Source organism: Papio anubis, chromosome 11 (genome assembly GCF_008728515.1).
Source record: "Papio anubis isolate 15944 chromosome 11, Panubis1.0, whole genome shotgun sequence".
In the NCBI taxonomy this organism is placed as follows: domain Eukaryota; kingdom Metazoa; phylum Chordata; class Mammalia; order Primates; family Cercopithecidae; genus Papio; species Papio anubis.
In genome coordinates, this window is record NC_044986.1 from 66,517,920 (window position 1) to 66,544,082 (window position 26,163).

General features: G+C 43.5%; 1 protein-coding gene across 1 annotated transcript in view; it reads left to right on the forward strand.

Moving 5' to 3' along the window:
* LOC101019886 (core histone macro-H2A.2) overlaps positions 1 to 26,163 on the forward strand; it is a 58,713-nt gene that overhangs the window by 7,907 nt on the left and 24,643 nt on the right. Inside the window, exon 2 of the mRNA XM_003903832.4 lies at positions 14,836 to 15,066. Within this exon, the coding sequence (XP_003903881.1) occupies positions 14,895 to 15,066 (172 nt within the window). The 5' untranslated portion in view covers positions 14,836 to 14,894. The remainder of the gene's footprint in view (positions 1 to 14,835; positions 15,067 to 26,163) is intronic.

A 26,163-nucleotide genomic window follows, 5' to 3' on the forward strand; every position in this document is an offset into this window, starting at 1 on the left:
TGGAACATTCACCCTAGCCCCTAAGAGCACTCCTGCACACGCCCGCTCCCATCAGGGATGCTCATCTTGGCCCAGATAAAGCCAGTGCCCTGCTCAGAGAAGTAAAGAAGGCGCTGCTTATAACAATAAACTGCATTAATTTGGATCTGTTAGATTTGCGGAAAACAAGATAGTTTGCCCACTGTTATACTTGATAAAGAACTTATTTAAATTAAAAGAAAATATTGGTCAAGCTGGTCTCAGTGGCTCATGCCTGTAATCTCAGCACTTTGGGAGACTAAGGTGGGAATACTATTTGAACTTAGGATGTCAAGGCTGCAGTGAGCTATGATTGGGCCAGTGCACTCCAGCCTGGATGACAGAGACTCTGTCAAAAAAAAAAAAGAAAGGAAGAAAGGAAAAAGAAAATATTGGTTTAAAGAAACCAGACTACTTTGTCTTTTTATGAAGGCCATCAGCATGTTAAATAAAGTTTATTCTTTCTCCCTGAAAGCAATTTATTCAATAAGAGCACGTGCTAAGGATTTTTCTTTCTTTCCCCTCCTCCCTTCCGAGATCCCAGTATAATTTTAAATATTGTTTATGGGAATCCCACTCTTCCTATTTGTCAAGCCTCAAAGAACAAAAAGACAAGAAGAGACCAGGCTGGACCCAGTGAGGGTGTTTTTGTTTTGTTTTCTGTGAATGAATAGATTCAGGAAGGCAAACTGGTTCGTTTTCTGGTTGACTTTCTTTAGGAATGCATTGCTAACTCAGATTCAAAGAAAACTAAAATTATTTTTACTCATTTCTCACCCAAGTACTACAGGTGGCCAAACATATTTTTATTAGAAAATAGCATAAGGCTAATAATAAAGAAACAAACTACGTTATAGATCAACAACTGCTGCTTTTCTCTTTTTTAAAACAACCATAGCTCAGGTTCAACAGAGACAACAAAACATGTTAAAATGTCTTAGTAGCCTGCAGTAGCAACAGAAATCCTAAATCAACCCCTTAAACCCTCCAACCTCTTGTCCCCAGCTCCTCTATAGTGACTACACATGTTCTGCCTCTGAATGACAAAGAATGTGCCGGCAGTTGAACTTCCCGCTCCATGACGTGACTTGAAATACTTTTTGAAAAGGGAATGATTTGTTATCCAATAGTATAATTTAAATAAATTGGATTAATGCTTGGTTCTAACATTCATGGTTGGTTAATTTGGTTAATTTGATCTGCATGTCATTTTGATGAAATTGCATTTGATAGAACCCTTTATGTTATAAATTGTTAATGTGCTTTAACATATATGACGATAAAATTATTGACTATTCTCATTCACTTAAAGGTGGCCTTGAAAGAAAATGGTTTGGAAAGTATTATACTATAATGATTTGCCTTTGGAGTTCATAAATGGAAGTGTAATAGAGCCAGTGATTTAGCTTGTGTTACTGAAAATGGTTTTTACAGCTACAAAATAATGCTAACAAACTATTATTATTTTAATACAGTACTTAGGGTAACATACCAAAATACAGTCAAAATCTATTAGATTTTTTTCATATCCTTTAAAATATATTTCAGTGTATAGTTAATATATTTATATTGAATCCCCTCCTTTCCTACCTAGTTTTGTTTTATTTCATCTCAATTTATTCTCCCAAAGGATTATTCTGAACTGACAAAGATGCTTCATTACAGTGTCTCCATCACTTTTCATAAATATTTACAATATAAAATATTCTGAAGCACAATACCACAGATTAGGGAAATATCATAGGGGATAAAAATGAATAAATTGAATAAATTTCAGCAATTTTAAAACAGTACACGAGTCCATTAGGGATGACACTGTGAATTTCTTGTTCATGAAAACAATGTTTAAAGGTTTTTTAAAATTTCAATTCCATCATTAAAAAGCTCTAAGATCTCTTATTTCTAGATTTAAAATAATGTATGATGAAAGCATTTTGATTTGCATACTTCTGAAGAGAATGATCTCAAAAGAGTGCTTTAAAATAAGCTGACTTAGGTGATTCATCGGTGCGACCGAACCCCACCTTTGACACCCTGGCCTGTAATTATAGCTCCCAATCCTCACATTACTGACTGCTCTCTCTTTTTCAAAGCCTCCTTGCAGAAGCTTGACTATAGAAAAAAATGGTCATTTAAGTCAAGATGGTGGTGTATGTTCTCACCCATAGTGGGAGCTAAACTATGAGGGTACAAAGGCATCAGAATGACATAATAGACTTTGGGGACTCAGGGGAAAGGTGGGAAGGGGGTGAAGGATAAAAGACTACGAATTGGGTTCAGTGCACCAAAATCTCACAAATTACCACTGAAGAACTTACTCATGTAACCAAATACCAATAAAAAAATTAACAAAAGCAAAATAAACAAACAAACAAATAAATAATAAATAAATCAGGACTCTGGAGGTGTCTAATGGCCCACCTTGCTGGTTGGTAGAGGGTTTGTTGCAGCCCTCCACAGTTTACAAAATAAAAATAAAAATGTGGAGAAGCTGAGGTGTAAAATATGGCTCACTGTTTATCGGCTCCTTATACTTGAAAAAGAAAGTATTTGAATAAAAAGAAAATATTGGTCTAAACAAACCAGACTATTTTGTCTTTTGATGAAGGCCATCAGGGTGTTAAATAAAGTTCCCTGTTTCTCACCAAAAGCAACTCATTCAATAAGGGCACGTGCTGAGGGGTTTCCTTTCTTTCCTCTCCTCCCGTCTGGGATCACAGTATAATTTTAAATATTGTTTATAGGAACTTCATATGCTGCAGTTGTGCAAATACAGACACACTAAGTTGAATTCTATTCTATTAAGGAGTCTTTATCGTCTCTTGATGCAAAATTTTATATTCTTCAATTATCTCAAGACCGGTTAGTTTTCAGTGACTCACCTGGTGATGAAGGTGATCTTAATTTTTTAACATGACATTATTACTCAATTATAAAACAGTTGAGCTGCTTCTCCTCAGCAGCATACTCATTTCAGGCTGATCCACAAATGAGTTTTGTTAAAATGTTAAAGTAAAATAACATTCTCGGTTTCCAGTTCAAAATGATGGACTGAGCACATGTACTTTCCTTCAAACCCCTCCTCTCCAGAGCCACAGAAATAATGGTAAAGAAGTACAAATAAAATAAACAATAACAAAGGGGTAGGGGCTGGTGGTGTTAGTTAACAGCAGGTGGGGGATTTCAAGAAATTTCCAGAAGACTGAAAGTGCATAAGAACATATGCACGTCACAGGGGAAGCCACAACTGAGAGTAAAAGCAAGAGGGAACTGCAGCGAAGGTGGGGAGGGTGAGAAGTGGGGACTCATTGAAGGTCTGTTTCCAGGACAGCTCCGTGAATTGTCCTTTCTCGCTCCTTTACTACTAGAAGAGTTTCCAGCAGTTTGGTATTTAGCCCTTAAGCTAACAATCTGAGAGTTCTTCTCTAAAGCAATCAAACAACTACAAGAGGCTGGGCATGGTGGCTCATGCCTGTAATCCCAGTATTTTGGGAGGCCGAGGCAGGCAGATCACCTGAGGTCAGGAGTTGAAGACCAGACTGTCGCACATGGTGAAACCCTGTCTCTTCTAAAAATACAAAAATTAGCCAGGCGTGGTGGCAGGCTCCTGTAATCCCAGCTATTCAGGAGGCTAAGGCAGGGAGAATTGCTTGAATCCGAGGGACAGAGGTTGCAATGAGCCAAGATTGTGCCACTGTACCCCAGCCTGGGTGACAGAACAAGACTCCATCTCAAAAAAAAAAAAAAAAAAAAATTACAAAACTACAAGGCACACGTAGAATTTCTAGGATAAATATCACACCACAAAATAAAGCTCCCCACTCATTCTGGCATTTGGGGGTCCTCAGTTCCTAACTGGACACCCTAAAGCCATGCCTGCTAATGCGGTTTGTCTGTGTCCTCATCCACATCTCAACTTGAATTGTATCTCCCAGAATTCCCACATGCTGTGGGAGGGACCCAGGGGGAAGTAATTGAATCATGGGGGCCGGACTTTCCTATGCTATTCTCCTGATAGTGAATAAGTCTCACGAGATCTGATGGGTTTATCAGGGGTTTCTGCTTTTGCTTTCTCCTCATTTTTCTCTTGCCGCTGCCATGTAAGAAGTGCCTTTTGCCTCCCGCCATGATTCTGAGGCCTCCGCAGCCATGTGGAACTGTGAGTCTAATGAAACCTCTTTTTGTCCCCAGTTTTGTGTGTGTATTTATCAGCAGTGTGAAAATGAACTAATACAACTAACTAGTTCCTAACTGGACACCCTAAAGCCATGCCTACTAATTGGCATGCCCTGCACACACACCCAGAGGTCCCAAACAGGAAGCGTGCTCACCAAACAATGGTTGAAGAATTGAAGAAAGCTCTTCTATCTGCCTGTAATCATCAACCTTGTCCTTCATTCTTTTTTTTTTTTTTTTTTTTTTTGAGACAGAGTCTCACTTTCTCACCCAGGCTGGAGCGCTTGAAAAAGGATCGTTGCAGTGGCAGGACCTTGGCTCCCTGCAACCTCCACCTCCCAGGTTCAAGTGATTCTTGATTCTCCTGCCTCAGCCTCCTGAGTAGCTGGGATTACAGGCATGCACCACAACGCCCAGCCAATTTTTATATTTTTAATAGAGGCAGGGCTTTGCCATGTTGGCCAGCTGGTCTCGAACTCCTGACCTCAAGTTATCTGCCCACCTCGGCCTCCCAAAGTGCTGGGATTACAGGCATAAGCCACCACGCCCGGCCTTGTCCTTCATTCTTAAATGCAAATGCATAACCAAAGATCACCAGACATTTAAGAAAAGCCTACATGAAAGTAAAAGATGAAAATCAATCAATCAATCAATATAACAACTGCCTGATAAAATAATTTAGAGGACAGAAGATAAATTTAACACATTCTAATTAGTTTCAGAGAGATTTGAAGACATGGTACAAACATAAAAGTACAGGATGCTGTAAAAAAGGAATAATCTGAGAACAAAAAGAGCTCTTGGAAATTAAAAATATGATTACCAAAATTAGATAAAGACTGAAGAAAAAATAGAAGAAAAAAGATAAGAGACTTGGACTATTAATCCAGGAGATCCAATACCTGGTTTACAGGAATCTCAGTAAGAGACAAAGAAAGGGGGTATAGAGAGAAATAAAGAAATTGGCAGTGGGTTGAGTGGAGAGAGATAATCAGAGACATAATGGAAAAAAAATTCCATGTTATAAAAGTCTTAAGTTTTCAGGTTGAACCAAGTTATTGACAAACGCTGAGCAGGATGAAGGCGGCTTGGCAATGACTTCAAAATATTGAAGCAAAATGATTTTGACACTAAAAATGATAATACTCTACTAAATGATAACCTAAAGATCATTCAAGTAAGATAGTTCTGTTTCTGAAAGAAAGCAAAGTTTAGGCCAGATGTGGTGGCTTATGCCTTTAATGCCAGCACTTTGGGAGGCTGAGGCAGGAGGATCACTTGAGGCCAAGAGTTCACAGGCGGGAGGAGCACTTGAGGCCAGGAGTTCAAGACTAGCCTGGGCAACATAGTGAGACCCCATCTCTACAGAAAAATTAGCTGGGTGTGGTGCACACCTATAGTCCTAGCTATTCAGGAGGCTGAGGTAGAGGATTGCTTGAGCCCAGGAGGTCAAAGCTGCCGTGAGCCGTGATTATACCACTGTACTCCAGCTTGGGTGACAGAGCAAGACTCTGTCTCAGAAAAAGAAAAAAAGAAAGAAAACAAAGTTTACTTCCCTGTCCTGTTTCTGAAGAGTTACATCAGGTGGATACCAACAAAACAAGGGAGAAAACCAAGAAAGAGGAAGTGATAGGGCCAAGGATGAACAGAGAAGATAGGTCCCAGAAAGACCAGTCCCAGGAGGACCGCTGGCTAAAACAACTCCCATTCCAAACTAGAGCTGGAGGTCAGAGGGCTTTGAGAATAACCCCTCTGCAAACAGTTCTCTAGGAAGAACAGAGTCTCTACAAAGAACAATATGATTGAGAAGCTGAGTGATTTTGAGGACATGGTAAAGAAACATCTTTTGTCAACACAGAAAAATATGGTCCACGTTCCTATTTGTGGATTCTGTATTTGTGAATTTGCCTACATGCTAAAATGTATTTGGAGCCCCCAAATCAATACTTGCGGCACTTTCATGGTCATTCTAGGACATGCACGTGCACAGAGCAGCAAAACATCTTAGTCGCCACAAGCATACCTTCCCAGCAGAGGTTGCACCACGTGACTGCCTTCTTGTTTCAGCTCACACTGCAACCAAGTGCCCTTTCCATGCCCTATTTAGTGCCATGTTTTTCGCATGTTTGTGCTTTTTGTTGGTGATTTTGCTGTTTAGAATGGCCCCCAGGTGTGGTGCTGAAATGATGTCTAGCATTCCTAAGTGCAAGAAGGCCATCATGTGCAAGCTTCCTTCTGGCACGTGTTACAGTGCTGTTGGCCGGGAGCTCGATGTTAATGAGTCAACAGTATCTATTAAACAAGGTGTCTTAGAACACAAATACACATAAAACAAGGTTAAGTATTGATTAGTTGATGAAATGTTGTGACCAGAGGCTTGTAGGAGCCTAACCCTGTATTTCCCCTAAGAGCAATTTTTCAGTTTTCGCTAATTCTGTGTTTCTGACTACTTTATAGAACATAACTACCCCACATATTGAGAATCAACTATAGTTAATAACTTCAGAGTTAGAGAGGAAGCTATACAAGAAAGACGTGGCCCAAATGTGAAGCCCCAGAAAACGTGGAATGCTTTTGAACATCAGGTTTTCAGAAAAAAAAAAAAATCATCTTGACATGAGGACTCAAGGATTCCAATGCTGGACCACAAAGAAGAAACTATGTTGGTAGCATCACACTTGATTCTGCAGAGAATATTTACAAATGTGATAAGCACTATACTCAGTTCTGCGGGGAACAATATTTAGAAAGTCTTAACCATGCAAATGGAGTTTAACTTTCAAAATAAATCTAGAGTCAAAATGTGAATGATTTTATTGTGATTATAGAATAAAATATATATGTTATGAACTAGGATGATAGCAAGTATAGAAGACAGAAGTAGAGCTTAGGGAGGTGATGTAGAGAGGAGAGGACCAGGGAAAGATTAGGGTGCTCACTTCCTCGTCTCATATGATGATGACATGAGAGATAATCCCCAAAGTTGATGAAGTCAGAAATAGAGATTGGAGTATACAGTATTACTTCAAGTTTCCAAGGCAATCAGTGGAGGAAATAAAACTGAAAAAATAACTGTCAACAATTGAAAAGGGAGGAGGAAGGTGGGTTAAGGTCTCATCCTTCTTCGGCACAGATAGAGACTGTCTAAAAATGAAAATAGATCAAGAAGTGGAGTTATAAGCATGAGAGTTTTGGAGGTAGCCACCAGAACTGAAATTAACCCTTGTTGCCTGTACTTGTCTCTCTAAATGAGATCAATGCGTGAGAAACTGTTGCTCTTCATTTTATACATTTTGGTTCCCTTTTGCTTTTTCTTTTTTCTTTTTTTTTTTTTTTACTATGTGCAAATATTCCTTAGATTTAAAGATAAACTCAAAACATTTAAATAATTTCTTTAACTTTCTTATTTTCCTTGCTTCAGGGTAACCTTGAGCAAGTCACAAGTATAGGTTTAAGCTTGTTGGTGGTGGGCCCTCACATAGAAATTCCCTCACTTTCTCAGAGTTCTTAGTGTCTCCAGCGTGTTCTTGATACCACTAGGGCAGAGGAAATGCCTGTCTGTTCCATTTATGAAGTGTTTAGGCCCAGACAACTTAATAAGTATTCATGTTCTAACATTGTACTAGCCATTTGGGAAAATAATACACATGAATTAAAAGGAAAAAGTATTTTTATTCTGTTCTTAAATAACCACAATGAACTACAAATATGATGCGTACAGCTGTTGGGCACTGCACAGATACCCAGACCTTGGAGTCAGATTGGACACTACCACCCTCATTTTCTGTTCTGTATTGACTTTCACCCAACACTTACTTTTAATCACAGCAACAGCCAAAAACTCAGCTTTGAAAGAAAAAAAATGGGCATCACCAAAAGGAACATAGTGCACCCTACTGTTGAAACTGAACCATCGGGAGCTGGTAGTGGTGGGGTCCCACAGAGGCCAACTATGGCTGTATTCAAGGGAAAGCTGAAACCTTCCTGCAGTGCTTCTGCACAGTTTGGGAACCATGGCTCCAACATCTATTTGAAACTTCATTTGAGTCTGTCAGGCAACTTCACTGGAAAATATTGGAGGACAAGGGTCATGTAAATTTAACAACATCTAATATAGTTTCTTGTTCAATAATAAATGCTCCATAAATACTGTCTTACATTGAATCTATGATGGTATCGATTGCAAGATGCATACTGACTTCTAGAGACAGTAAAATGTTAAAAAATAAAAGTGCATCATAAAATCAGTGAAATACGGTAGTTATTTGAATAGTCTGGTGTGAGTTTATTGCCCGTGTCTGAGTCAATGCTGCAATTTCATATTTACCCGGTGTTATATATAAAATCTAACCTGTCGGTGTTGTTATGGGCTTAAAAGCCAAACCTAAAAATAAATCCTGAAACAACAGCATCTGAATATGCCCTCTTCCCCAGCACACACAAGACCAACGATGTGCCTCCAGTTGCTGTGCTCCTGGGGTTGGGGGGAACAAGCCAGGAGCCCCACATTCTCGCTCTTCTTCTCTGAGTCTGGAGTTTTACCTCCCTGTTTCTCACCGTTAACATGCTTGAAATGCTCTGATCCTCTCTACGAGTAATTATAAGACTGTTTACCTTGGTCTTTCTGCTATGAAAGGACAGGTACATTGCAGATCCAGGGTTTGTCTGGTTTCCTCTATATCCCACATGTGTCTGGGAAGATGGGGCCATCTGAACAGAGCCGCGTGGCCTCCAGGGATTGCCCACACGGTGTCTCTGAGCACACCAAGAGCTGCATCCAGCCATATTCGCTCTCCAAATGTGTAAACTTAGTATATCATAGTCCTTAAGTTTTGCCTAATCAGAGCGAAATTGTCTTATAGCAGAAAATTTGTTTCCTTCAGGCTAATACTTAAATGTAAACATTAAGTATTCTCCTGAAGGAAACAAATTTTCATCTTGCAGTGGTTCTTTGTAGACAGTAGGCCTACACTGAGACTCCAATTCCCAGGATGTGGATAAAAACCCATTCAAGTTTTTGACTCCTGACTTCCCAAGACGGAATAGAGTTAGAGGAAAGGGTGGCCTGGGAAAGAAGGAAGTTCAGGGTTATAATTTATCATAACTCCAGGCATAATCCAGCACAGGCTTTGGGGAGAGGTGGTCTTTAGAAAGCAGGGTCTTCTCTGGAGTGGCCCCAGAGGCTCAGCACTTCCTGCCGTCAGTGGGCTCTGATAGATGTAACATGTCAGCTCCATCAGCCCCTCCTTGCATCCCCTGGGGATTCCTGGATGTGCTCTAATTCTTTCCGTGTGCAGGGGCCTCACAGCCCTGAGTCCCCAGGAGGGCCTGGGAGATAGGTGCCTGGCTGCTTAAATTCTGCACAAGACCTAAAAAGATGGGTTTGGCAGGCATGGAGAACTCTCCAGTCCTGCTTAAAATACATGCGTAAGTCAATCCGTCTCACACTTAGAATTCAGATGGAGCTGCATCCCCTACCCAGGGAGATTTCCTCTAAGGCCCTCACCTAGAGGGAAGTCTGGAAGCCACAGAGAGAAAACCTTGTTGTAAAGTACCTTGTTCGGGATGATTCTTACATTTAGGGACTTTTTTACAATGTGCAGGTGGTATGTTTCTCTACTTGTTCCTACTTTGATTTTCCTTACGTGGCTATTTTATCTTCGTGAGTGTTGGGTTTTGTTTGTTTTTGAGATGGAGTTTCACTGTTTTTGCCCAGACAGGAGTGCAGTGGTGCAGTCTCGGCTCACTGCAAACTCCACCTCCCGGGTTCAAGTGATTCTTTTGCCTCAGCCTCCAGAGTAGCTGGGATTACAGGCGCCCGCCACCACGCCCAGCTAATATTTTGTATTTTTAGTGGAGTCAGGGTTTCATCATGTTGGCCAGGCTCAAACTCCTGACCTGAGGTGATCCACCCACCTTGGCCTCCCAAAGTTTAGGGATTACAGGCGTGAGCCACCACACTTGGCCTCTTCATGAGTGTTTTAGGCATCTATGCCCTGAAGTCACTTGCTTTTTTTCTACTCCTAGTCCTAAGTTCCAATTTTTAGGGCAATTTGTGACTTCTCTTGACAGCTAATAGAGGGAAAGTCCCTAGATAGCTTTATCCTGCACACCTAGTCATTCTCTGGCTGTTTTGTTTGAGGAAAGTGTGTGTGTGTGTGTGCGTGTGTGTGTCTGTGTGCGCATGTGCGTGTCTGTGTGTGTGCACGTGCACGGGGGTGTCCCTGCCCTTGTGATGTTTGTACGTCATGCAGCATTCTCTGGTGGAAGCATGGTAGGGAGAGATTAAGACCAGCCAGCACACACCATATTCACAGAGCACATCCACCCTGAGATGGGCTTTTCAGGTGGTTTTCTTGACAACCAGACTTACTAATCATCCTCCAATCCCACTTACCATTAACTGAGAAAAGCACATAATTGGCTTAGGAGAGTCACTAATGCACCTTCATGAGCCTGTGTAGGCTCTTAAGTCCTTAGAACCTACTGCTTACAGAGCCTAAGCTTCTCTACCAAAATCGTTGAAAACTGCCTTTCAGAAAAATCAGGATGTTTAAGAGCAGAACAACTGTAAGGATGTTAGCCATCTCCCCTGTTTTACAGATGAGGCCACTGCGGTCCAAACAAATAACTTATGAAGCTCAAATAACTACAGTCATGCATCACTTAACGAAAGGGGTACATTCTGAGAAATGCATCGTTAGGTGATTTTGTCATTGTGCAAACAGCATAGAGTGGACTTCACAAACCTAGATGGTATAGCCTCCTGCACACCTGGCCTATAATCATATGATCTGTTGCTTCTGGGCTACAAACCTGCTCAACATGTTACCATACTGAATACTGCAGGCAATGGTAACACAATGGTAAGTTTTTGTGTCTAAACTTAGAAAAGGGACAGTAAAATACAGTATAAAACGTAAACAGTAGTACACATGTATAGGGCATTTGCCATGAATAGAGCTTGCAGGACTAGCTCTATACTTGCAGAAGTACTCTGGGTGAGTCAGTGAGTGAGTGAGAGATGAGTGAATGTGAAGGCCCGGGACATTATTGTCCACTAGTGTAGACTTTATACCGTACATGTAAGCTATACTACATTTAAAAGACAATATTTTCCTTAATAATAAATTAGCCTTATCCAATAATAAATTATCCAATAATAAATTAACCTTAGCTTACTGTAATTTTTTTACTCGATAAACTTTTTAACCTTTTTAAACTTTTGACTTGTAATAACACTTAGCTTAAAACATAAATACATTGTACAGCTACACATATTTTCCTTCTTTATAGTCTTTATAAGCATTTTTCTATTAAAAAATTTTTTTAACTTTTTAAACTTTTGTTAAAAAAAAAAATAAGACACATACACATTAGCCTAGGCCTACATAGAGTCAGGGTCATCAATAACACTGTCTTCCAGCTTCATGTCTTGTCCACTGGAAAATCTTTAGGGACAATAACACGCATGGAGCTGTCATCTCCTGTAATAATAATGCCTCCTTCTGGAATACCTCCTGAAGGACCTGTTTGAGGCTGGTTTACAGTTAACCTTGTTTTTAATAAGTAGAAGGAGTACAGCAACATAGTCATTTGTTGTCAAGTATTATATACTATACATAATTATAGGTGCTAGACTTTTACATGACTGGCAGCACAGTAGGTTTGTTTACATCAGTGTCACCACAAACACACGAGTAAGGCATTGTGCTATGCCGTTAGGATGTCACTAGGTTGGCCGGGTGCTGTGGCTCACACTTGTAATCCCACCACTTTGGGAGGCTGAGGAGGATGGATCACTTGAGGTCAGGAGTTCGAGACCAGCCTGGCCAACATGGTGAAACCTCGTCTCTACTAAAAATACAAAAATTAGCCAGGCGTGGTGGTGCACGCTGATAGTTCCAGCTACTTGGGAGGCTGAGGCAGGAGAATCGCTTGAACCCGAGAGACAGAAGTTGCAATGAGCCGAGATCATACCACTGCACTCCAGCCTGGTGACAGAGCAAGATTCCTTCTCAAACAACAACAACAAAAAAGATGTCACTAGGTCATAGAATTTTTCAGCTCCATTATGATCTTATGGGACCACCGTCATATGTGCAGTCATTGTGGGGTGCATGACTGTAGTTATGTAGAAGTGGCATTATGCCCAGGACTTCCTGTTCCCCAGTCCTGGGCTCTTTCCACTATAGCAAGAGGACCTCCATTTAGAGCCCCACAACTCAGCTAGCAATGCTGTCTGTTTCCCCTCTTTCGTGCTACAGTGCTAACAGCAGGCCCTCCATACGTTTACCTAACCCATAGTTGCTTGCTTCCTCAAAGAGAAAACCCCTACAGGTGGATTTATGACAGTGAACAGCCACAGACAGCAGCAGCACAGCAAATGTGGGAGATCTTGTTTCTTCCAGATGAAGAAACAGCAACGTGATAAAACAACATGACAACATTGTCTGATCCCTGGGCCTTGTGGTCAGAGAGATAATAGTCTAAGGCACTTCTCTCATCCTTGCTTGTACCTAACTGATGAATAGCTACATCCTTTGGTGGCAAAACGACATATAAAATATAAAATAGGGTAGTAGTAAATACATATGAGCATTTTAAATAATGTATATGAAGTATATACTAAAATGCCCCAAACTTGAATCATTCACCTCAGGGACAGGTGAGTGTTGAGAAAGGGGTTTGTTGCTAATTTCAGAGCTTTAGTATAGTCTCCTTGGTCGTAATGGAGTTATCAGATGCTTTAGAAAATTGAAATCTGTTCACTCTTTCACCTAGATTAAGTAAATCCCGGTTTTGTATCTATTTCATATTAGCCAAGCATTCATTTAGTACCTTCTTCTGTCATACATTTAGCAACTTCCTTGGACCCTCCTTTCCTTTGCCATCTTGCCTGTTGGTATGATGACCTAACCAGGATCAATGGATAGAACCAACTTAAATTTGTTCCTGACTTTCTCATTTTTCATCTCCAGAGGAAACAGCCCCTGAGAACGCCATTGACCTTGGGGAAGAGAGCTTTGATATATTAACATATTTCCTAGAAAATGTCATTTTCCTTTTCTCTGCTGCTGACCGTTTGTCCCTTGTAATTTGCTTTTACTTACTGAAAATTATATTCCATTTGTCGGTTACAATACTCTGTCAACCAGCAGATCGAGCCCACCCAAGATCTACTACAATTTTCTAGATTGCAGGTGGGCTTACAAATACTCCGTCCAGGAATATGTAATTATTTTATCTTCACACAAAAGATAGCTTCCTTAAGCAACAGTGAATATTTGTCTCTTAATTCCTTGTGCTGAATTCACCTCTTTGTGCTGACTGTGAAGTTTCTCCCCAAAATCAACCTGGATTCCCCATTCCAAGGAACAGAAGCTCAGGCTGCATTATGGCTTTTCATTTGCTATGTTTGCATACCACACATATTCAGTAAAACTGCCTCTTCTGGCCTGTTTCCATTTCTAAGAGTGCTACATTATTGCATGATTTAGAAAAGTGTCTGAGAAATATGCATCAGCTCTCAGTTATGTCTGTCAAACCTGGCTGATATGGTTTGGCTGTGTCCCCACCCAAATCTCATCTTGAATTATAGCTCCCATAATTCCCACGTGTTGTGGGAGGGACCTGGTGGGAGATGATTGAATCATGGCATGGTTTCCCCTGTACATTCTTGTGGTAGTGAATAAGTCTCACAAGATCTGATGGTTTTATAAGGGGTTTCCCCCTCACTTGGCTCTCATTCTGTCTCGTCTGCTGCCATATAAGACATGCCTTTCACCTTCCACTATGATTGTGAGGCTTCCCCAGCCACGTGGAAGTGTGAGTCCATTAAACCTCTTTTTGTTTATAAATTACCCAGTCTCGGGTATGTCTTTATTAGCAGTGTGAGAACAGACTAACACACTAACCATTATAATGGGCAAAGTCATATAAGCCAAGAGGTATTGTATTAGTTTTCTTATTGTTGCTGGAACAAATTACCCCAAACTTAGTGACTTAAAACAATGCAAATTTATTCTCTTATAGTTCAGGGGTCAGAAGTCCAAAATTAGTCTTACTGGGCTAAAGTCAAGGTGTCAGCAGGACTAATTCCTTCTGGTGGCTTTGAGGGGAAAATCCTTTTCCTTCTGTTCTCACATCTCTTACTGCCCACTCTGACCCCCTGCCTCCATTTTCTAAGGAGGCTGGCAGTTACATTAGCCCCACCCAGATAATCCAAGATAACCTCCCCATCTCAAGACCCTTAGCTTAATCCCATCTGCAAAGTCTCTGTCATATAAGGTAACAGTCAGAGATTCTGGGGATGAGGAAATGGACATCTTTGGGAATCATTGTTCAGCTGACCACAGGATTGAGACCTCCCTATTCAGTGACAGTTTTCTGTGGCCTTTCCTCTTGAGGTCGGGCTGCCTTGGTGGGGGACGGATGTTTGTGGGTGAGCTTGCCCATGCCCTTCAGAGACCCCATGCCTGACTCCATGCCTCCTGCACCTGCAGTGGCATCCAGGTTTCAGCTGCCTCCCTGGGGCAGTCAGAGGTGTCACAGTGGTACCCAAGGGCCATGCCACTGTGCCCAAGATGTTTGCCAACTACCCTTCCTCAACTCTGTCTTCTTTCCCTTTTTCCTTTTCAGCATTGTGTTAGTGCCGGGAGGCCACTGTGTCAGCAAGCTGAGAGGGAAACTGAGGCAAGATGTCGGGCCGGAGCGGGAAGAAGAAAATGTCCAAGCTGTCCCGTTCAGCCAGGGCAGGTGTCATCTTTCCAGTGGGGAGGCTGATGCGTTATCTGAAGAAAGGGACGTTCAAGTACCGAATCAGCGTGGGCGCCCCTGTCTACATGGCGGCAGTCATTGAGTACCTGGCAGGTAATAAGGACACGCAAAGGAGACTGCCTGCTCCCAGGTCCCCACCCTCCCCTGGGTCCCCCTCTCAGGCTGGGGAGGGATGCTCCAAATTGCCTTATGGCTGGCTCAAGGCTACTGCGGGTGGTGACAGGGTTGCAACTGGCCTGCTTGGCTAAAATCAACTTCTGCAGACTTTAGGGGAGGGAAAAGTGCATAGGAAGGACAGGTGATCAGCATGGAAGGCAGAGAACCCACAATCAAGTAAGTGGCCCTCCTAGACCAGTCCTGCAAAAGATGCGTCTTACTTTAAGCAAATGCAATATATAAATATCTAAGCTCCTGAAGAAAATAAACTGCAGGGAGAATGGGGGAGTTGATATTCATTTTGTAAAAGGGAGTCTTTTTACATCAAATTGCTCATTAAACATCAGTTTTCCTGGTATATTTAAACTAGGACTCAGTGTCCATAAATAACATTTATCTGATCATCAAAAGCATCTTTCGGGTGCTGCCATGAAGCCGATGTAATGTTCTAATTTTGTTCTCCTTCACTGAGGTGATTCTCATCTAATAGGGGTGCACAGAAAATAGTTTCCCAGATTTGTTGTTAAAGTTAATTTTTTTACTGAAAGATGAGATTTTGCTGTGTGTGTTCTTTATCTTAGTAACTTTCTCTTTAGCTTTTTTGTTGTTGTTCTCATATGTCATAGTTAAACAGAAACCAAACTTTACAATATCGGGGTGCTTTTCAGAAATATTTACAAATAAAATATATAAATATATATATACAATAAGTGTGATTTAGTCCCTTGTTGGGTAATAGCCATGAGCAACAATGTCTCTGACTTTGCCCAAGGTTAACAAATTCCCTAGACACCAAGGTTAAGTTCCTTGGGAATTCTGCCAGGTTAAAAAGCAAACCTCCCCAAACAGTCTGACACTGGGGAGGCAAGCCTCACTGCATGAAATCCTCTGGGCTGTGGCAGGGCTGGTCCTCTCTTCTGTCCCCAGGTTCCTCTTTTCTGCTGGTTTTTCCTTTCTAGATGCTCAGTCCTGCCCTGCCCTCTTAGTCCCCATCGCTCACCAACCAACATTGATTGGTGAAAGGTTTTCCTTGATCCATGCATGGAAATGTCCTCCCCCTAGAGCTTCCACCAGGCAGACCTTTGCATCATGAGTCTTCCTCTTATGAAATGAAAGCCTTGCTCCTGAGCTAAAAATCCTTCCCTCCTTTAGGAGGCTGGGGAAAGCTGGAGGACTCTGAAAAGCAGTGCTTTTCAAAATGGGATCACCCAGGGATCTTGTTGACAAGGGCAGGGTGGGCCCTGAGACGCCATTCCTCAAGCTCCCAGGTGATACTGATGCTGCTGGTCCAGGGACCACATGTTGAATAGCAAGATTGTAGCCAGTCTTTTATCTTCAAGCCAAAAGATGTAGGGAATGCTTGTTTAAAATGCAAGTTCCCACCAGGCATGGTAGCTCACACCTATAATCCCAGCACTTTGGGAAGCTGAGGCGGGTGGGTCCCCTGAGGTCAGGAGTTCGAGACCAGCCTGGCCAATATGGTGATACCCCATCTCTACTAAAAATACAAAAATTAGCCAGGCATGGTGGCAGCTTCTGGGGTTACAGGCCTGTAATCCCAGCTACTTGGGAGGCTGAGGCAGGAGAATCGCTTGAACCCAGGAGTTAGAGGTTGCAGTGAGCTGGGATCACACCATTGCACTCCAGCCTGGGCGACAGAGAGAGACTCCATCTCAAAAAATAAAATAAAATAAAATAAAATGCAAGCTCCTGGATACACTCTCAAAGGGTCTGATTCACTGGATCTGGAGTGAGGTCAAGGAATCTGATAGGAAAACCTCCGAGCTGAGGGAGGGAGAGAGCAGACTCTGAGAAGGGTTTATGAAGCTTTAAAACCTGTTAGGTGTGTCACCCACTGAGACTGGAAGACACTGAGTAACTCAAAGATCCCACAGCTTTCAGATGGGGAACTAGGACTCCCCCAGGGCCCTCGACCTCGAGCCACGCAGTTTTGCTGTGCTACACTGCCCCAATGTTTGTGTGATGAAAATAGGCAAAAGTCTAATCCAGTGCATATACAAAATCTGGCCTTTGGAATCCCTGGCATCTCTGTTAGTCTTTGGTTCAGATGTGTGAGATAAACGAAGCTTACCTCTCCCTGTTCGTTCATCCATTCAAAGAGCGTTTGTTGAGCCTCTCCACGCCAGCGCATGCAGTGAGTCCTTAGGCAGAGTTCCTGCAATAGAATTGGGCCATTTATACGGCGAGTTGAATGTGGAGAGGATGAACACCTGCGAGGGTGCCATTGCCAAAGTCCTCCTGCCCCAGCCAGTCCCAGTGTCCAGACCATCCTGGGCCACATAGAGGAGGAGAAGGTGACATTGATCTCCTGAGGCCCAGGCCTGTCCTCTGTGTCCTTTCCCTCCCTTCTTTGTGCCTTTTCTCTCCTCCAAAGGCAGGCAGGCACGGAGAGAGTGCAGGCTCAGATGTAGGTTCCAATCGGGATGACTCATCCACCAGCTCTGTTACCCTAACTTCTCTGAGCTCCAGGTGTTTCCAGAACTAGCTCATTTAACCTCATTCAATGAGCTAATACGTGTAAAACACCTGGCGTATAGGATGCACTCAATAAATGGTAATTCTTCTCCTCCCCCCTCTATTAAGAGCTGATAAAATCATTCAGGACAAAGTATAAATGACTAATTCCATTAAGGTGGTATATTTTCAGGCTGAATTTACATTTTAATGAGACAAGGCGTTGTAATCCAAAGGAATGAATCATATTAGTGGAATTGCAAGCTACTGTTGAGTAAGTGACATGGGGAATTTTTGTCTGTTTTTTGGTTTATTTGTTTGGTTTTTAAAGAGGTATCCATTGATTCTGTTTAGGGAAGGGGAGTAAAAATGTAGAAGCCTCCTGTCACCCTTGAAATGACTTCCACATTCGTGAAACAAATCTAGACTGAGTGCCTCGTTTGAATCAGGTCTTGAAGATACAGCAGAAAACCAGCTAACTTGGTCCTGCCCATTGCTGGACTTAGAGCCCAGTGAGGAGGACAAGAAGGAAATGCCTCACAATAAGATCAGGTGCTGTCAGGCAGGGAATGAGAGGAACTTTGGGAAGTGCGGGTTGGGGGAAGGGCCGCCTAATCTAATGTAAGCATTGTTAAGACCAAAACCAGGTTGTCAACCCTGCATTTCTTGTATCGATTGATTTCAAATCCTGATGCCTGGGTCCCACCCCCAAGAGATGCTGGAGTATTTTCTGTGCATCAGGATTCTTAAAAGTTCCCCCAAATGATTCTGATGAGCAGCCAGGTGGGGAAGGGAGTCAGCCAGATTCAGATGGGGGGTGGTGAACTAGGGGAAGATAGTAAGGGAGGTTGAGAATAATGGAGAAGATTCCAAGTTTAAAAGAGTGTGTGGCCCTTTCTAATGTGCCTGCAGCAGAGCTTGGGAATGGGAGGAGTGAGAGATGAAATGGGGGCAGGGCAGCAGGCGCTAGACTGTGATGGCCCTTGAAGGCCACTTTGAGGGTTCACGCGCGCGCGCGCGCGCACACACACACACACACACACACACACACACAGCAGAGGAGGCATCGAAGGGAGGTGGCAGCGTCTGTGGGGCATCACTCTGGCTTTAGGAGAACAGTTGTCAAGGAGCAAGATCAGATTCCAGGAGACCAGTGGAGTTGTTTTAGTGTCACTTTGTAAAGAACTGACAGTGGCCAGGACCAAGGGTACAGTGGGGATGGTGAGAAGAAATGAAAAATCTGGGAGCTCTCTGGAGGGTGGAGTCAGCTCCACTCCATAATGGATTGGATCCGCAGGGAGGGGCATCAAGGATGACATGAATCTTGCAGGCGTGGACTAGCTACTTTCTCTCAGGCCACACTCCCATGGGGTGAGAAGTAGAATGAGGTGTGGACTTGGAGACAAGAGGAGCAGGGAATGGGTAAAAGAAGTCTGGCCAGCCGGGCGTGGTGGTTCACACCTGTAATCCCAGCACTTTGGGAGACCAAGGTGGGCAGATCACCTAAGGTCGGGAGTTCGAGACCAGCCTGAACATAGAGAAGCCTTATCTCTACTAAAAATACAAAATTAGCCAGGCATGGTGGCGCATGCCTGTAACCCCAGCTACTGGTGAGACTGAGGCAGGAGAATCACTTGAACCCAGAAGGCAGAGGTTGTGGTGAGCCAAGATCGTGCCATTACACTCCAGCCTGGGCAACAAGAGCAAAACTCCATCTCAAAAAAAAAAAAAAGTCTGGCCAAGAGGAAGGAGGAGAGAGAGCAAAGCAGCTAGTGGATGGAGAATGGTGCCTGTAGCTGAAGTAGGGAGCAATGGATGAGAACCAGGCGGCAGCAGGAGGGGCTCAGTTTGGGACCTGTTGAGCTTTGGTGTCTATAAGATGTCCAAGAGGGCTGGGCAGAGTGGCTTATGCCTGTAATCCCAACACTTTGGGAGGCCAAAGTGGGAGGACCGCTTGAGTCCAGGAGTTCCAGACCAGCTTGAGCAAGATGGTGGGCAAGATTTCTCTACAAGAAATTTAAAAATTAACCAGGTGTGTGCCGGGCGCAGTGGCTCACACCTGTAATCCCAGCACTTTGGGAGGTCAAGGCGAGTGGATTACCTGACATCAGAAGTTCGAGACTAGCCTGACCAACATGATGACACCCCATCTCTACTAAAAATACAAAAATAAGCCGGGCATGGTGGTGCATGCCTGTAATCCCAGCTATTTGGGAAGCTGAGGCAGAAGAATCACTTTAACCCAGAAGGTGGAGGTTGCAGGGTGTGGTGGTATGTTCTGAATAGTCCCAGTTGCTAGGGAAGCTGAGGTGGGAGGATTCTTTGAGCTCAGGAATTCGAGGCAGCAGTGAGCTATGACTGCACCACTGCACTCCTCAGCCTGGGCGACCACGCAAGGCCTTGTCTCTCAAAAAATAAAAATAAAAATAAAAAAGATGTCCAGAAGAGCAGAGTGGATAGAAATGCTGGATCCAGCCAGGCCTGAACCTAGATTCTGGTTCTGCCACGTATCAGCTATGAACCCTCAGGCTCATTGCTTTACCACTCATGATGTTATTGTGAGGATTACATAAAATAATGCATGAAAAGTGGTTAGCACCGCTCAGCACACGTGAGCAACTCCATCCATGTGGCTGTTACTGTTACTGAGTGAAGACCCCCTGGTGTGTCGGCAGCTCAGGAGGGAGCTGTGGGCAGGAGGTTCACATCGGTGTGTTAAGGCAGTGGAAGTGAGCGAGGTCACCCAGAGAGAGCACAGGACCCAGCATGAGCGACACCAGTGTGCACAGTGGGCCAGGGAGAGGGGGAAAGGATGGCAAAGGAGGCTGAGGAAAGCCAGAGGGTAAGGAGGAAAGATGTGAGCATGTGATGCATTAGAGGCCAAGGGAAGGGAGGGAAGGCCAGGAGCCCCTAAGGGTCACGCTGATAAAAACCAGACAAGGACAACAGATCTAGCCACCTCAGGGTCATGATGACCTTGGCAAGGACAGCGTGGGAGGTCAGAACCAAACCACAGTGAGTTGAGAAGTGGGAGGTGTGGACTGGGAGACAAAGGGGATGGGGAGCTCTTCACACTCAAAGTAGTTATTAGAGCTGCCACCAGATCTTATGAATGAATGAAATGTAAAATGGCACAGCCTATAGTAAAAATAATTTAATTGTACATTTTTAAATAGCTAAAAGAGTATAATTGGATGGTTTGTGATACTAAGGATAAATGCTTGAGAAGGAAACACCATTTTCCATGATGTAATTATTACACATTTAATGCCTGTATCAAAATATCTTTGTACCCCATACATATATACACCTACTATGTACTCACAAAGATTAAAAATAAAAATCTGGGTGAGGTGGCGGGCACCTGTGGTCCCAGCTACTCGGGAAGCTGAGGCAGGAGAATGGCGTGGACCTGGGAGGCAGAGGTTGTGGACAGCCAAGATTGCACCATTGCACTCCAGCCTGGGCAACAGAGCAAGACTCTGTCTCAAAAAATAAAATAAAATAAAATAAATAAATAAATTTTAAAAATCAAAATAAAAATTTATTTTTAAAAAAGGGTGCAGCCACTGTGGATAACAGTTTGATGGTTCCTAAAAAAGTTAAACGTAGAATTACCAATACAACCAAACAATGCCACTCCTAGCTGTATACCCAAGAGAACTGAAAGCAGGGACTTGGCCAGGCACAGTGGCTCACGCCTGTAATCCCAGCACTTTGGGAGGCTGAGGCAGCCGGATCACCTGAGGTCGGGAGTTTGAGACCAGCCTGACCAACATGGAGAAACCCCGTCTCTACTGAAAATACAAAATTAGCCGGGCGTGGTGACGCATGCCTGTAATCCAGCTGCTGGGGAGGCTGAGCAGGAGAATCGCTTGAACCCGGGAGGTGGAGGTTGCGGTGAGCCAAGATTGCACCACTGCACTCCAGCCTGGGCAACAAGAGTGAAACTCCTTCTCAAAAAAAAAAAAAGAAAAGAAAGAAAGCAGGACACAAACAAATATTTGTGCAACCATGTTCTTAGCAGCATTTTTCACAACAGCCGAAAGGTGGAAGCAACCAAGTGTCGACCAGCAGATGAATGGATAAGCAGAATGTGGTATATTCATATAATGGGCTGTTATTCAGTCACAGTATTTCAAAAAGGAATAAAATTCCGATACATGGTACAACCTGGATGAACCTTGAAAACATTATGCATATGAAGGATGGCAGACACAAAAGGGCAATATTGTATGGTTCCATTTATATGAGATACCTAGAGGAGGTGATACCTAGAAGAAGTGAATTCATAGAGACAGAAAGTAGAATAGAGGTTACCAGGGGCTGGGGAGAGGGAGGGAGAAATGATGAGTTATTGTTTAATGGGTGCCGAGTTTCCATTTGGGATGATGAAAACATTCTGGAAATGGATAGCTATGACTGTGCAACATTGTGAATATGCTTAATGCCATTGAATTGTATCCTTTAAAATGGTTACATGGTAGATGTATGTTATGTATGTTTTCCTTTTTTTTTTTTTTAATCAAACACCTTGTTCTGAGAAGAGTTGTTGGGCCTCACCAGACTACCAAAGGGATTCCCAGCACCAACAAGGTGTAGCCCCCCTGCAGGAGGGGGAGAGCTGGAAACACAGAGACAAGGAGCCCAGTGGGGAAGGAGGGCCCCGGGGTCTCCAGAGCTGGCTGGAGGCCTTGGTCTCAGGTGGGGAGGCACCTCCTCCAGCTCCCAGAAGGAAAAGGGCTGCTGGGAACTGATGCAGACACTGCAGTGTGCCCCTAGAGACAGTGCCCCCTAGAGACAGTGCCCCCAGACACCTTCTTCCCATACCCAGGCACAGCCTCTCTAAGTGACCCTCATTACACAACTCTTAAGTGGCGGTATTCCACTCTTTTCTCCCTGCCAGATCTCTGTGGCAAGCAGTGCTCTTCACCCTCACATCAACTGGATTCTCCTGCTGATGTCGTGGGGGCCAGCGAGCCACCATCAGTGGGCTTCCCCTGGCCAGTCTACCACTCCTGTCAGATTTATGTCTGTGGTTTCTGAAGGCCTTCTGTCCCACACACTGCCTCTGGAAGGCAACCTGGGGCCACAGGCATGGCCAGGAAGAGAAGGCTGGGGACAACACAGTCAAAAAAGGAGGGCACAAATTCTCAGCAACACTGGGAGAGAGACAGCAGCATGCCTCGCCTGATTCTATGGACTGACTGTCTGGCTAGCCCCAGGTTCACAGGTGATCATGATGCTAGAGCCACAGTGTCTCTAGCCCCCACCTGCTGAAGGAGGGTGCACAGTCCCGCAAAGAATGCATGCTCAACTGCTCATCTAGAACGCCCCATTGACCTGAACATGCTTGCCTCCCAGAATGGTTATCACGTTCCTACTTCAGTTTCTTCATCTGTGGAATTGTGATAATGTTGGCCCAGTTCACACCTCCAATGTAAGTGAGGAAAAACGGACTGAAAAAACAAGCCCCAAATTCTGCAATAGCATTTTGTCTGTGCTGACAGTAGATATAATGTAAATACAAGATGTTGAGGAGGAATTGTTTATAATCATTTTGATGATGAGAAAATGTTCTGTAATATAATACATTTTCAACTGACCAGAACGAGTAGGTCTTAAAATTGGGTTGAATCTCAGGATACCCCATGAAATCATTGTGTAACATAGACACTTGTCATTTACATGTCATTTCCAGATAATTGGGTCTCACCACTTAACATCAAAAATTTTCTTGCCTAATGATTCTCATTTATTACGTTTGTGTTTGTAAAAGATTACTTTGACCACCAGCACATGTGGTCATGCAAGTTGTACATGGCACAAGAGCACACATTTAAGGCAATATCATTCAAATCCTAGACTACAAAGATTTTTGTATTTATTATGAGAATTTCCAGCAGATGGTAGTAAAGAGTTTTGTTCTAACAAAATCCAGAAAGTAAAGCATCTTGCTGGGCATGGTGGCTCACCTCTGTAATCCCAGCTACTCGAGAGGCTCCGGCAAGAGAATCACTTGAGCCCAGAAGGTTAAAGCTGCAGTGAGCCTTGATAGCACCACTGCACTCCAGCCGGGGCAACAGAGCAAGACCCTGTCTCTAAATATAAAAAGTGTCTTGAGGCAGGAATGTCTTTTCTTTTTTTAGAGGCAGGGTAGGTCTTTGTTGCCCAGGCTGGAGTGCAGTGGCATGATCACAGCTCACTACAGCCTAGACCTCCTGAGTTCAAGCAATCCTCCCGCCTCAGCCCCCTAAGTAGCTGGGACTACAGGTGCATACCACCAAGCCCGCCTAAGTTTTGTATTTTTTGTAAAGACGGGGTTTCGCCTTGTTGCCCAGGCTGGTCTTGAACTCCTGAGCTCAAGCGATCTGCCCGCCTCTGCCTCCCAAAGTCCTGGGACCACACCCAGCTAGGAGCATCTTTTTGTAATTTGCACAAGGGTACCTCTCGGGTCACCAGTGGCCATGCTGGCATGGATCTGGAGAACAACAAAACTATGGATGGGGAAACCATCTAGACACCCAATACAATTATCTGGGTTAGAAGAGAAGGGAGCTTTAACTCAGGCAATGGCAACAAGAAGGCCAAAAGTGTGTGAGATTGATGAGGCTGGATGACCCCATGTGGTGACTGGAAGGAGATGGGGAGTGGGAGAGGGAAGAATAGGGAATGGCTCCCAGGTCTCTGGTAGGAGCCATGTGTGGATGGAGCTGCCAGTTCTAAGGGTGATGAGAAATGCAGGTTTGGGGAAATGATTTTGATTTGGGGATGTGATGTTTGCTTTACCTGTGAAGCCCCCGGGTGAGGCCATCTGGGTGATTATCATGGCAGGGCTGGAGGTGCAGATTCAGTAGTACAGGCAGGTGGGTAGAAGCTGGAGCCCTGAGTCCGAAGGGATTTTTCCCAGAAGATTGCATGGCCCTAGCACAGCAGAAGGCACAGACAGAACCCCAGGGACACCGCCAATCAGTGGGCAAGTGGACAAGGAACAAAGGGCCTGGTAAGGAGACAGAGTCTTGGTCACTCCACCTCACCTGTCCCAACCCTATAATTAATGTGCTATTTCCCATCTTCTGTGGGCTGGAATATCCACTGTTGGTTTAAATTGTATACAAAATGAAAGGACACAGACTCTTCCAAAATAATGTGTATGAGCTTTACAGTATCCATTTTGGCTAAAAAAATTATTTTTACTACTAGAGACTCAGCTGTATTCCAGATGGTTACTATTGCTAGAAGTGTGACTTCTGAGAAGTGAGGGGTTTGCCATAGAAGTCCCCACCACTTAACAGAATTATGATCTTCCCACAACATTTGTAGTAGAGTAAATTAGTGCTGTATAAATCCAGTTTTCCTATTGATTGCCAATATAAGGATTTGGCAGGATTAATAAAATCCCTAAGATCAATAAAGTCACTTAAGAATGTAGCAAACTTTTATAGTTCATGGGACTATATTTGCCATAATAACATTTGAAACTATGAATGATGATTAATGTTTTTCTTGTTTCACTTGCTTTGAATTTTTTTTTTTTTTTTTTAGGCAGGGTCTCCTCTGTCACTCAGGCTGGAGTGCAGTGGCACTATCACAGCTCACTGCAGCCTTGAACTCCTGAGCTCAAGTGATCCTCCCACCCCAGCCTCCCAAAGTGCTGGGGTTATAGGCATGAGCCCTGTGCCCGGCTAATGATTAATGTTATTACAAACATTTAAATGGTGAAGTCCATGTGTTAAGGATGTCCGGATGTTTTTAAATGGTGAAGTCCATGTGTCAAGGATGTCCGGACTAAACATCTGAAAGAGATAAGAACTATTTGATGTAGATTTTCTGTGATGTGTTATCTTTTTCTAAGTTAAAAAAAAAAAAGTCCTACCACTGCTTTTGCACTAGAATGCATAATCAAGGTTTTCTTTCTTATAAATTATTTCAAAAGGGTTTGTTTAAGAGCTCCGTTGCATGGTCCCCAAGCATCGTCTGCATTCCCTGAATTGTGCTGCATGCTGAGTCTCTGCCTTCAGTCTCATCCTATGCTGCATTTTATTCCTGCAGATTTTTTTGTCTGTGAATGTCTGTGCATCTGTCTGTCAAGCTGAAAATAACCTGACCTTCAGGGCTTCCTGAAGACTCCAAATAACGTAGTGCTTCCCATAAGCCCTGCCTCTTATGCTGACAGTTAATTTGATGAACTTGGGGAGGGTGCTTAATTTCTCCCTCTAAATGCAGGTAACAGGAGGCAGGAAAGTAACGATCCAGGATGCTAAATTCAATTCAGTTGCTCAGAAGCTTAAAATTGGGAGGCTCATTAACCCCCAAACCCATCTAGAAAAACGGATGAGTGGAGTGCTTCTTCCTCCCATGTGTACCCCAGAAATGAGAGTCCCTTGAGATGAGCACTTCCCTTCACTGTACACAATGGGGAGCTGCACATTTTAACCTAGAGCCAGAAGGCCAGCCTGCCGGGAACAGCGGCGCACGCCTGGAAATCCCAACACTTTGTGAAGCTGAAGTGGAAGGACCACTTGAGCCCAAGAGTTTGAGACCAGCCTGGACAACAAA